General features: G+C 42.6%; 1 protein-coding gene across 1 annotated transcript; it reads right to left on the minus strand.

Annotated features, from left to right (window-relative positions):
- Positions 1 to 876: 876 nt before the first annotated feature.
- si:dkeyp-120h9.1 (Y+L amino acid transporter 2-like) lies at positions 877 to 12667 on the minus strand. Its single transcript, XM_030789507.1, has 10 exons — positions 12581 to 12667; positions 9422 to 10079; positions 6799 to 6924; positions 6369 to 6513; positions 6008 to 6131; positions 5276 to 5379; positions 4702 to 4798; positions 4449 to 4598; positions 3982 to 4165; positions 877 to 2688 (listed from the first exon to the last, which is right to left on the minus strand). The coding sequence occupies exons 2-10, from the start codon at positions 9864 to 9866 to the stop codon at positions 2594 to 2596; spliced, it is 1470 nt and encodes a 489-aa protein (XP_030645367.1). The 5' UTR covers positions 9867 to 10079; positions 12581 to 12667; the 3' UTR covers positions 877 to 2593.
- Between the last annotated feature and the right edge of the window lie 312 nt (positions 12668 to 12979).

Here is a 12979-nt window from a genome sequence, read left to right on the forward strand (position 1 = left end):
TGCTGTCATCGAGTGTGTTTTTCTTTTTCACTGAGAATGCCGCGGGAAGAAGCAAAATCTTACGGCTCACCATCGGCCTCTAGTGGTTCACCAATTTCATTACATGCCATCAAGTGAACACAGTCAATACAACTGAACGTGATACCACATTGAAAAGGAGTCGTGGGAGAAACGCATTTGATATGAGTGTGTTTATTGTCAGAGTGCATCCATTTCTGTGTCAGAAAAATAAATAGTGATGTCATATCACACAACTATACAGCCACAATGAAATGCAAACACTTAGACATGACAAGGATAACAGAGCACAACAGGGTTTAGACTGTGAACGTCACTGAGCTCTGTGCAGTTAGAACAACATGAGAACGATCCAGGTGCGGTTCTATTGAGGGCGACATATGCCTCGCAATGTTACGGAGGTAGATAACTGAGCTAATAGCACAGGATCGTTCTGTATAAATCATTTACCATTTTCTAAGGCATTCTTCATAGAATGGAGAGAGCTGTACGAAAATGGGAACCTCCATTTCTCTAATGACTCTGTACCTTGTATTTTTAAATAAGTGGCACAATTTTATAAGGCACTTATGACATAGCCATAAAGTACTGACACAAAAACAAACAGCGACAACAACTCAGAGTAGGTTACACAGGAGAAAAGAGAAGAGAATTTTACTATGTGAACTAACAGCGAGGGCTATGGGACTTTAAAACCACCTCCCTCCCTTCATTCTTTGGAAACGTATTTTAAAAGGACCGAGACTGACTTTTTGGCATAAGTTGTAAAAAAAAAAAAAAAAAGAAAGAAAATTACAGAAAATTACTGAACAAACATATGAAATGCATTCATTTCAGAGATCCACATGTTTTTTTTTGTTTTGGTTTCATTCTGTTTTCTTGATGCCCATTACAAAAAAAACCGGACATACACCAAATGCAAGGTTTTGGTGGGACGACATTAGATTAAAGCGAAATCCGTGCACTTTTTTGGATGTACACTTTTTTGGGGGGTCTGCTGGACGTGCACAAGAGAAACACATAATACTGCATCTTTGTGAACATGGGAATGAAAGGAATGGACGGGGGGAAAAAGAAAGAAAGAAAAAAAAAAAGAGAGAGAGAGAGAGAGAGAGCGATCAAACAAACAAAAAGATGTAACAGCAACTACCATGAAGCAATCCGTCCTTCACAACAGCCCCCTGGACAGTCCTCTCTGTCTGCTGTATTGCACTGACTGGTTCACAGAAACAAGAATAGTATCAAGGCTGTATGGATGGCATTAGTTCTCCACACGGTGCAGAGCCGGGTCGACGCCTCAGAGACAGCTGTGTCTATACACAGCATGGGAATGCCTTAGTTGACCCGCCGGTTAATAAATGACCATCTTTTTCACTACACCACAAATCAAATGTCCTATCAGGACATTGCTTAGAGAACGCACAGTTAATGATTCTAAACAAAACTAAACAAACAGAGAAACAGCGGTGACCGAGAGACCACGGCTTGGCCACGCCATTTAGAGGAGGCACACGGATCACACCATTACAGCCCCTGTCAAAACTCGCTACAGGCATTACACAATACATGTCTTTATAGCTGCTTACCCGATAATATCACAAACTCTGACTGTAGCATTCCCTGCTACGCATGTCCACTGTCAACCTCTCATTCTGACTGGCTGACAATTCAGTCCAAAAAAAAAAAAGAAGTAAAAAAAAAACTTGGAAGAACTGTAATTCTCTGAACATTAACTCATTGCTAGAATGACTACAGTTGGAGGTTCAGATGACACTTGATGGGAATTTAAATCTCTGTTGAAACAAAGCCAAATTACTCCCGTCAAAGTGACCCGACTTTATCATTTGGAGGCAGGCTGAACAATCCTAGGGGCATTTTTGAAAAGTCTGAGAACAACATTCACACGATCCATCTTCTGTCCCCGTTCACGGTCTCTCTGAACAAATGCACATGGCAATGATGGCTGTGCTATGACAATAGCTTTTCCAAAGATGCCAAACCAATCCAATCACACTTCTGATCTAAGTTCCTTAACTGTCATGAGGTAGATCCCCAACAGAATGGTACCTTTCATTTAGATCTAATAGAATCCTCTTATATTTATGCAGGTGGCAAAATTAAACCCAGACACAGACAGCTCACTAAACCTTCATAGACATGTCCTCTTTTTCGGTACATTACTTGATCAAAACATATGACTTTCCCCAAATTCTGTAAGCTCAACATAGCTTCAGTTTCAGCCCATCTCTCCGGCTGGGCACTTTGCTCCAAGTCTCTCTGTTAGGCTGCAGTCAATGGTATGACCAGCAGGGGGCTCCAAACTAAAGCAAAGCGAGAGAAACTCTTCAAGTTCAGTCTGAAGGCTGGTCTCAGTTGATTGTCTCCATTCTTCATCGCAGTATTTCCAGAATTGTACAAACTCAAGCAACATCTTAAAATGGGGCTACATCTATTCAATTATTTATCTAACAACACAGAGGCACAGTTTTGGTTGAGTCTTTAGTCCCTAGATTGGGCTAATACCATGGTAAGGATGTGCAGGTCCATGAAATGGTCCAGGGAAAATGGTCCATGTTTATTTCTCTTTGTCCTCAGGTGGATTATCTAGGTCAAGTCCTGGCTCTGCCAAGCAGCAGAAACACAGCTTCTGTGTGAAGAGTGAAATTGTACCTGGGAGAGGGGGAGGAGACAGTGGTTAGATCACAAACACAACCTGAAGGGTTAAAAATCTGTAGCTATGCCCCAGTTCATTAAAAAAAGAAAAAAGGAAAAAAGGGAAAACAAAGAAGCTGAGTGTAAAGACAGCTACCAGGACGTAGATCCCTCGCTCACAGTTGCTGAATGTCTTGCCACAAGATGCATCTTTAAGTCTTCACCTAAATCCAAAGCCTTGATCTGATGAGACTAAGGCTGCCTTTACACCGCGGCTCTTTGATGCCCTGTTCCGATTTTTGGCGAATATCCGATTTTTTTTTTTACTGCCTCTTTCCATCTACTTTTAAAAGCGACCCATACCCGATACCTGCGTTTACACTTGCTTAACATTTTCAAACAACCCGCATGCGTACAAGAGGGTTTGGTTACCCAAACGGAAGTAAGCCGGCACCGCGATGATTTCTGGCTAATTTGTGCACGAGAAAGTAACGTTATACGTCATTCAAAAATGCGAAAAAATGTTGCATTTTCAATGACGTCCGAATTGCAACGACAGGGAATATCCGACCTGTCCATTTAGATGACAGTCGCATTGGCAGATATCCTACTCGCATTGGATTTATTTCAAAATATGAATGAGTCCTAAAATGGATCCGAGAATATCCGATTCCGAGTGCTTTTTTCCTGCTTACACGTTCATAATACATATCCAATCTGTGTATGTGAGCAAAAATTCAGAATAGGGTCCGTTTTACCAGGCAGTGTAAACGCAGCCCAGGATGTGGTTCTCATTTGACATTTTGGCACCAATTTAAACATACAAGCACAGTGATACTGTACTTCATTTTGTTTGTGTCTTGTTTGTGCTCCGTAACATTTTTCTGAGACCCCTTAGTTGAAACAAATGTTTTTGAGATTTCAGCCCTGTGAAGTCAACCCTGACTAATCTTAGCCTTTCTAAAGTTCCAGTCTCAGAATCAAACAGATGAAACATTGTGCTGAAAATGATTAAGAGTTTATGAAATGTATGGTTTTAGCAGATTAGACTGCACATGCTTACATTCCTCACACTTCACAAAGACTTCTCACGTACAGCAAAACGTGTACTAAGCACATTCCTACATCTGAGGCCAAAAGTTGTTTTCCATGCTTATTTCATGAGTCAATCTTAATAAATCCTAGCTTTCCTTTCAGCTGAGAACACAAGGAAAGAGGTGTTTATAGTTTCTGCCATCGATGTACAAAATGAAACACAAACAGAATCGAGGGGGGGGGGGGTGTTATTGACTGCGTGACGACTTGACTTACGAAGTATTTCCCCCAGGAAGTCGGGCCTGGAGCTGGGAGGCAGGTGAACACAGATGTAGTAGACTGGAACTCCAGAAAGAGCCACAGCAATGCCTACTAAAGAGTTCCATGTGTCGCTGTAGAGGGGTACCACCACCAGGAACACACTGCAGAGGCAGTACACTACAGGGAAGAATAGGCTCAGCTATAGAAAAAAAAAAAAAAGAGAGAGAGAGAGAGAGGAGAGAGAGAAGGGATGGTGAACAGGGCACAGAAGGGGAGACTTTCTAAGCATTTCATCTACTTCCTGAGCAACAACTGATCACATCTTATTCCTCAGACACAGTGAATTAGCAAATAAAAACATGATATAAAAGGCTTATAACTGAGACCGATAACATCATCTCCCTTAAATTCCTCATTAAATCATTGGCTAAAGATGCGATGAATTTGAAAATGAACTCTGTGAGAAGCTCCAAGGCTCTTACCTTGACGGGTCGGGGCATGTCGGGAAATTTGACTCTCAGATAAATCTGGCTGGCGATTGAGAGGCCAATGAAAAGCCAGTAGTTAAAGCTGAAGTAATTAATGAGCTGGAAAACATCTCTGACACACAGGAAGATCAGAGACATGCCACCCTGCAACACAAAGGCGCACGCGCACACACACACACGCACACACTTTACAGACTGCTGCAGCATAACGGAGTGTGATTGAGCAGATACATACTGACTAACTCACGTTAAAGAGCAAGGCTGGAATGGGCGTGTAGCGTTTGATGTGGATCATGCAAAGGACGCTGGGTAAATGCCCTTCACGTGAGCCCACGAAGAACAATCTAGAAAATAAATAAAGATATCATCTCAGTTTAACAATCAAATACAGGCGCTTCATGCAGAATCAGACAAACCAGGCTGAACCAGCTCAGTGGGTCATAGTTGTGCACCAGGAACCAGTAAGTTGTTGGTTCGAGTCCCAGGTAAGGGGGGGGGGGGTTGTCTATGGTACCTGGTACTACTTCTTTCAATATGTCCTCCATTCCTCTGGATTTTTCCACTGTGCCCTTGAGCAAGGTCCTTAACCCCCAAGTAGCTTAGATCAACACCTACCCCTCCCTCTCCTCAGCCCAGTGCAGCGGCTTTGGAGAAAAAAAATGCAGCAGCCTTACCTTGCTCAAATAAAGGTTATACAAATAAGGTTCGCTAATGCTCCCAGGCCGTTTATGGATTAGGATTAAACTGACTGTGATGAACAGTTAGGATTAAACCGAGTGTGAAGAACGGTTCAGCTAAAAAAATGAGCGGCAGATACTTACCTGGAGGCGGCGATGATGGAGGAATTGAGGCCTCCGTAGCACGAGATGGCCACAGACAGGGGGATGAGCCAGCGAGCGAAGCCCAGGACTTGATCAGCAAACGTCTGTGGAGAGGACACACCCACAGAGACAGTCAAATACATCCAACTCCTTAATTACTACCAATGACAAAACAGCTCTGCGCTCCATCCTCACTAACACACTCTCTCACATGACTAACATTTACCTTAATCAAAGGGCATTTCAGAACCACGCACACACACATATAAAAATCAATAGCTGCTGTTATCGAGTTTGACGTACTGATGGCGTTTGGTGAAGTATGGCCCAGTTGCACACTAGCCTCATTAGCAGGCGGCAGAACTGTGTCTGTTATGGAGTAAATGCCATAGAGAGTCTCTAGAGAAAGACTGAAGCCTGAGGCTGACTCTACTTAACTAGATCAGTGGAACAAGAGATCCAAACAAAGCAGACCAGAAGCAGCTCCGCTGAAAAGATGCTGGCAATTAAGGATGTGCTTGTTACGGGCTGAATCTAATGACTTTGTTGATGTGCTGTGTTCATCTAGCCATCTTTCAAATTCCACTTTTGAGATAGAAATCGCTGAAATAGACTTCAAAGTGGACAGCAAGTGCCATAACAGGATCGATTTCTGACTTCAGCGTTCAAACAAATATAGACTGACACCATCATTTGTGTGAAATACCACAGTTCCCAGAATGCACTACTCACCACAGCCACAGCCTCACTGGTCAGAATAGTGTCCATGTCCAGGACAGCGTAATAGGCGATGTTGGTCATGATGTAGATGACTGTGACTAAGGGCATGGATATAGCTATGGATAATGGCAGGTTCCTGTTTGGAGGTAATGAGTACAGATAATCAAATATCGAGGTCTTCCTCGTCCGATTACAGATAACTGAACATGGATTCCATTGACTGATCATTTACATACGCAAGAGTGACAATTTTGTGCAAAAGACAAATTCTAAGCTCAATATAAATAAGTGTAAATGGATGAAACTGAACAGGGAAGTGAAACCAGTGAAACAGGCTCGGTGAGATGATTGATTTTTTGAACGTGTGGACGACCTCTCTGGGTTTTTGATCTCCTCAGTGATGAAGTTGAGCGTGTCCCAGCCGGAGTAGGAGTACAGAGCCGAGTACAGGGCCAGGGCCAGCTCTCCAGCATCTACTTTCGAGTCTTGAAACGAATTGTCGAAGTGTGACGTATGACCTGAACAGGAATCAAACACTTATCATTAGTAAATCCTTTCACAGACAGACTTCAACAATTCTCTTCTACTCAGATCATCTACCCAACTTCAATTTTCAGAAACCTTTTTTTTTTACGGACATCAGCAGTTTCCTTCAGAACCTAATGACCATTTACTATATAAGTACGAGACCTGAACTGAATATAGTGCTATACAGTACTACAGCCAATACAATGGCCAGAACTAGACGGAATATATTACTGTCTACCGAACTTAGTCCAGTCCTGCTGTTGGCTTTTTCGTACCTTTCGCCAGTACAATGATCCCTGCTATGACGATGACGATGAGGGCTAGGACTTTGGCGAAGGTAGAGATGACCTGCAGGATGGCTCCCCATTTCACCTTCATGCAGTTCACAAACGTCAGCAAGGCTACGGAGGGAAAGACAGAAAGAGGCATGGAGAGGTCGCACCTCAGCAAGATATCAACTTACACCTCGACAAGATATCAAAACAGAATGTGTTTCAATGAAGAGTGTACAAAACAAACAGTGTCGATGTCAGCGGCATTCAAAATACCACAGTCAACATCATGTTGTCAATGTTTTTTTTCTTTTTCATGTCAATGAACTCTCCCCGTAAGGGAGAGCACGCATGACTCAGACCATCAGTTGGCAATGGAGTAAAGACAGAACAGCGGGTTCATTTCATAAGCACTTAAACTAACCAGGAACAAACAAGCTCTGTGGACTAACGCCCGGCTTCCTGGATGAGTTACTGAGATAATGAAAATGACATTAAGGTGTTTGACTGATGTTGCCAGTAAAATAGACAGCAATGAAAGCAACTGATAACAAGACAAAGGAATCAAGGTAATCGAGTTAGACAGTAATCCAGGCTTCCAAGTAAAGCCGCTGTGATTGCGTATTTAATTCATTCTGGTGCAGATACAATGCACCACAGGGGAGTTGATAACAGACCTAACTACAGAGGCAACGTCTCCCTGATTAAAGTCTCCTACAAAACAATGGTCTCTGCGTAAGCAATCCTATCAAGCTTTGTGTGATTCTTGAACTAAATCTAAAGGCAGAAACATGTCAGGTTAATCAACTTATCACAAGGCATTACCTGCATCTGCCTTTTAACTCCAAGCAACATTATCCACACTTTCAAATGCAAACAAAGTAAAACAACCGGCGCTCTGAACCACTCTCTTCCTAGAGACGTCCTACGTGTGTCGACAACAGCAGTATATCTCTTTTTTTAAATTTTTTTTTTTAAGGACTGCCGTGGTGGACCATTGAGATCCATTGCGGTTTGCCCCAATGAAAGACGGAATGAGAGGGAATTCCATGGAAACCATGCGTGTTGGAGGCTGGGCCAGGGAATGTTCTGTCTGTGAGAGGCCAAGCCAGAGGCATGTGTAAACATTGACTTTATGGGTGTCTGTGAAGTGCTGGCAGGGTATTGCACACGAGCATGACATTAGCAAGTCAACTGCAAAAAGCCAGGCCTGAGGCAGATATGAACCAAACCCTCATCTCCTGCCAAGTCCAGAGAACGTTAAGGAGACACAACTGTCTTGCCATGGACTTCTGACAAATTTAATGCGTTATCTCCAACACAACGACAATATAGTCCTCAAATAATATCACAACACTTTAGATTAGATTTCTTTTTCTTTGTTTTTTTTCTTTCTTTTTTTTGCAATCATAACATGTATCAAAATGTCCAAAATAACGCTGAACGCTTTAACACTGCACTAGTCGATTGCACTATAACATTTTTAAATCATTAGACTGTGTCAACGTTACAATTTGGTTGGACTGTTTTTTGACACAAAAATCATTTGGGTCATTTGACCAGTGGCTATAAACTACATTTGTGTTGCCTTCATATAATTGTTTTTCTGCGCACTTTTCAGCAAACTGCGGTTTTGTTTCACGCTGTGTCTTTGGTGGTCAAGCTAGGTCCAAACTCATAAAGTTGCTCTGATTTTGGGAATCAACTCCTTTTCTCTGTTGTTGACTCTGACAAACTGCCTGCTCGACCGCCTCTTCGGCTTCTGGCAGAAGATGCAGGACAAAAAAGGGATTCTTGTTCTTCCACTGAGGGTTTCGCTGGCGATTTGGCAAAAACCGACGGGTGAAAACAGTGACTTTTTTTTCCCCCCACTTTGTGCTGAGACTGTCAAAGTTTATGTCCTGATGCAACCCTATTATCTCATTTACCTATCTCACATATTTTTCAGGACCCAAATGCAATATGTAACCAAGACGTTACACCGCCAACCCGACTCTCAGTAAAGACGTGCGTGTCATACAGAGACCTGAGAGTCAGCATTCCTGTAGAAAACCATAATGAAAACCCAGGCGTGTCTCATACCCTGCATTCACTCAGCGACCTGCTACCATCTGCTCTCCACCAAGAGAGAAACCTGATCAGCACCCGTCGCTAAGAATCCATTTGACTCTCTCTGTCCGAACAACAAGTAAGAAAAGCATAAAATGTCCTGAGGAACAACTTGTACAGGTGCCTCTTTGGATTGCGGTGCATGCTTGAGAGAAGAGGAAATGAAACACAGAGTAAGCCGCCCCACCCCCATTGTGCAAGATTCTGGGGCAAAATAAAAATGTTATGAGGCAAGAGTGCCAGACTAGGTAGCACAGGAAAGAACGATCAGTGCGACAACTGAGATAAACCCTGACGCTATCATTTAAATGTGTGGTATTATTTAACTCAGTCATTTCATTATTATGTGTTGTTCTTGCACAAACAACATAACAACTGGAAGAAAAAAAACAAAAACTTTGACCTATGACAAAAGTAGGTGTCAGCATTCCAAACTAGTGTACTTCCAAAGGTCTAAACATCTTGTTTATCTCCTCTGTTAAACCAAGTGATCAAAACAATGTAACGGAGAGCTTACCAATGATGAGTGCAGCTATGAGACGAACTGCCCCGTAAGGGGCCACGCAGGTCGGGTAGAAGGGCTGCACCAGGTAACTGGAGAAAGTGAGGGCGATGACGGCTTGGCAAGCCGGCTCCACGATCAGCAGGGAGGTCCAGAGGCGGATGAAGGCCAGGAAGCTGCCGAAGGCCTCCAGGATGTAAGCGTAGCTGGCGCCCGACTTACGGATGGTGGTCCCCAGCTCGGCATAGCACAGAGCCCCGAAGACGGAGAAGACGCCGCCAATGGCCCATACCACCAGAGACAGGCCGAAGGAGCCGGTGTGAAAGAGGACGCCCTTCGGCGAGACGAAAATGCCTGAGCCGATCATGTTGCCGACGATGAGGCAGACGCCATGGAGCAGAGAGATTTCCTGCTTCAGGTTTACGGAGTTGCTGGAGCCTGCGTCCTCTTTCTTCCCCATGATTCAGCACCGAGTAGAAAGTGTTTGACGGGATGGGATGAAAAGACGAAGAGAGGAATGGGTGCGAAGTGAGATGGGTAAAAAATGCAGAGTGAGGGGTGAGCCGACCACACACACACACACACATACACACACAGACCAGGGCCAATATGGATTCCTTCGGTTTCAGCTGAAGCTCAACGTCATAGTTGCTGAGTCCGTTTACTCAGAAACCTGCAGAGGGACAGAGGAGAGAGACACCAGACAAGTGTTTTAGCACAGTGATTCTCAATTCCAGTCCTGGGGGGGGGGGGGGACACTGCCCTGCATGTCTTTGTTTTAACTCTTCATTATCACAGTTAACTGAGCTAATCCAGGGCTTGATTGATCAGTGGAATCAGGCGTGTCAGTCCTGAGTTAAAACAAAGACGTGCAGGACAGAGGGCCCCCAGGACATGTTTATAGTCCTTCAGTTTGGTAAAACTGATGCAATTTCAAAAGAGCAGGATCAATGAAAACTATGGCACACATAGTCATGCTGATTCACAATTGTATGCATTTGCGTTTTCTCCATTTGAAATTTACACAGCAAGAATCTGGCATAAGATACTAAATGCTCATAATTCTCTGCATAATTCTAGACATTTGCCTTCTGATTTCCTGAGGAAGACTGTTACATAAGGTACTAAATGCTAAACACAAAGAAGATTAAATATGCAAATATCCAACCCCTCTGGTATTAACTGTGCTGCAGCCTCAAAGACCTGCGAAGGAATGAAAGGTACCATAACTGTACTTTTCCACTTGGGCTGTCTCATTTGTGCAAACTCATTTGTTTGGGTACAATACAAAGATAAAAACAAGAGCGTCTCCCCAGTTGCTAGTACTATAGACAGTACAGTGTTTGTATTGGCTTGTGTTTGACAGTGTGTCGATAGAAAACTCCTTGTGGATTTAAAAAGAACACACTATACCTCTACTTGAGCCACTTAAACAATCAGATGTTCTAGTGTGTGAGTTCAAAGAAACTGTCATATGGAGTAACACCTTCAGCATTTCAAGGATTTCAATATATAAAATGCCGAGTGTACGGTCTATTCCTCATAATTCACAACAAATATGCACAAACAGACCTTGGAAGTCATCCCCTTTGATTACAGATGTCTAAACAAGAACCAATGAAGGCTGTCACACATTGGACTCGGAAAAACCTGAACATGGGCAGTGTCTTGCATTATCTACTGAAACACTAGTTGTCTGTTAAATGAGATACATGGCGTCGCTCCACTTGACTTACAGACTATGTGAAGAAACACCCTTAACCAGTACTGTCTATGCTGTTAAAGGTGGATTATGTCACTGACACGCAGCAAAACACCTACTTAGTCACAACTCCACTAAATATCCATATAACTGTAACTGACTACATAAATTAAAGGTTCAAACACTTCCGAAATAACTTCTTCCTATTATACCTAAAGACAAGTGCTTTATTTCTGCGTGTTTATCAAAAATCATAGGAAGAATAATTTTGAATATATTGTTTAGACTTCCATTTGACCCTTGTCATCACTGGTATCTTGATAACAACGCTCAAACATCTGTTTCAGAGTTTTCGGCTCAGACTGAAACCAGCATTTGGTTCAGAAGCCACAGAACGGTACGACGCAAAAAGTGTCTACGCCATAGCACTAATATAAAAATTACAGAAGAGGATAGTTATTAATTTCAGACAAACTGGGACAACGAAAAACAAATTCACATTCTGGTCTCTATGAAAAACAGAAACATGACAGCACCACAAAACACTGGTGAAGTCTTGCTTTGGAGTAGCATTACAAAACTGCAACACTGACTTCTGTCGGTAAATTACATTAATCTGACACATACGATGTAGCCTACAAGTCGCTACCTCATTTACATGAGGCGGGCTAGCAAGTCAAGCATAATTTCAGAGTTGCTCAATAGTTTAGCTGCAATCCTTCACACATTACTTAATGAGCAAATCAAGACATTTTCATTTCTAAATTACACATTTACTGGCAGTATAGTAAACTGCGTACCATAAACAATCCTACGATTCCTTAGCGACGGTTCCGGCTTCTTGTAACCTGATGCAATAAGGGAGATGGCGCTAGCCTACCAGCTAACTCACTGGCGCCAAGAGCATCCTTTGTCATTGCAGTATGACAAAAATATCACTGAAATTTCTGATGGACCTTGTAGACAAAAAAAACTTTTTGGTATGCTGTCCTGACGCAATTTGACTTTCAAACTAAGGAAATCAATGTGGAACCGACAGTCTCAAACTGAACTCAGTTATAGTCGCGTGAAGGCAGCGTGTTAGCTAGTTAAAAGATAAATTCAGTGGATGGGATGGAAACCAACCTGGCGCAATCAAGTAGCTAAATTAAAGAACTTTATGTCGTCCAATATATCAATCTGAATAGCCTAAACACAGCTGTTCAATGTTTACTGTCGCTATTTAAAGTTCATTTTATGTATACTGCATTCTTCCACCATACGCTGGTCCAGTAGCGATCGGCGTGGTATAGAAAACGTGTCACATCTACAACTCGTTTAGCACAGAAGCTAAGGAAACTCTGTAAAACGTTATACAGTATCGTGATGATGACCGGCTTCCTATGAAGCTAGCTAAATTAAGTGATAGTGTATGCCAAAACTTCGCCGTTATTCCTAAAAAATTCTCAGTTAAGACACTTATCCAACCTTACCTCTACTTCGTTTCAGTTAAAAGGACAAATTATAACCATGTGCTCTCTTCAGGCAGGAACAAAATTGGGCTGCGCTTACCAGAAAGCCTGCTACGTTACAAAGCGACTGACTGCTGACGTCGTCCTTTTAAACAGCAATATTACTACTCCAAGCCTTCCCGCCCCTAAAATGGTAACACAAATTTTTGACGTCGGCTGGCATTGCAGTTTTGGCTGCGAGATATCGCTGCCAGTCCGAGATAATTCTCAAATCGTTACTATAAAAGAGTTAATGTCTCTATGACATATTATGAGATTATTCAATGCTTCGTTTGATAATTTATCTCTGTTCTTCTATTCAAATTAGCGAGACCTCGGTCACGGTCAGCCAATCAGAGTGATGTCTGTTCCTTGATACTT

The sequence above is a fragment of the Chanos chanos genome, chromosome 12 (assembly GCF_902362185.1).
Source record: "Chanos chanos chromosome 12, fChaCha1.1, whole genome shotgun sequence".
NCBI classification, from domain to species: Eukaryota; Metazoa; Chordata; class Actinopteri; order Gonorynchiformes; family Chanidae; genus Chanos; species Chanos chanos.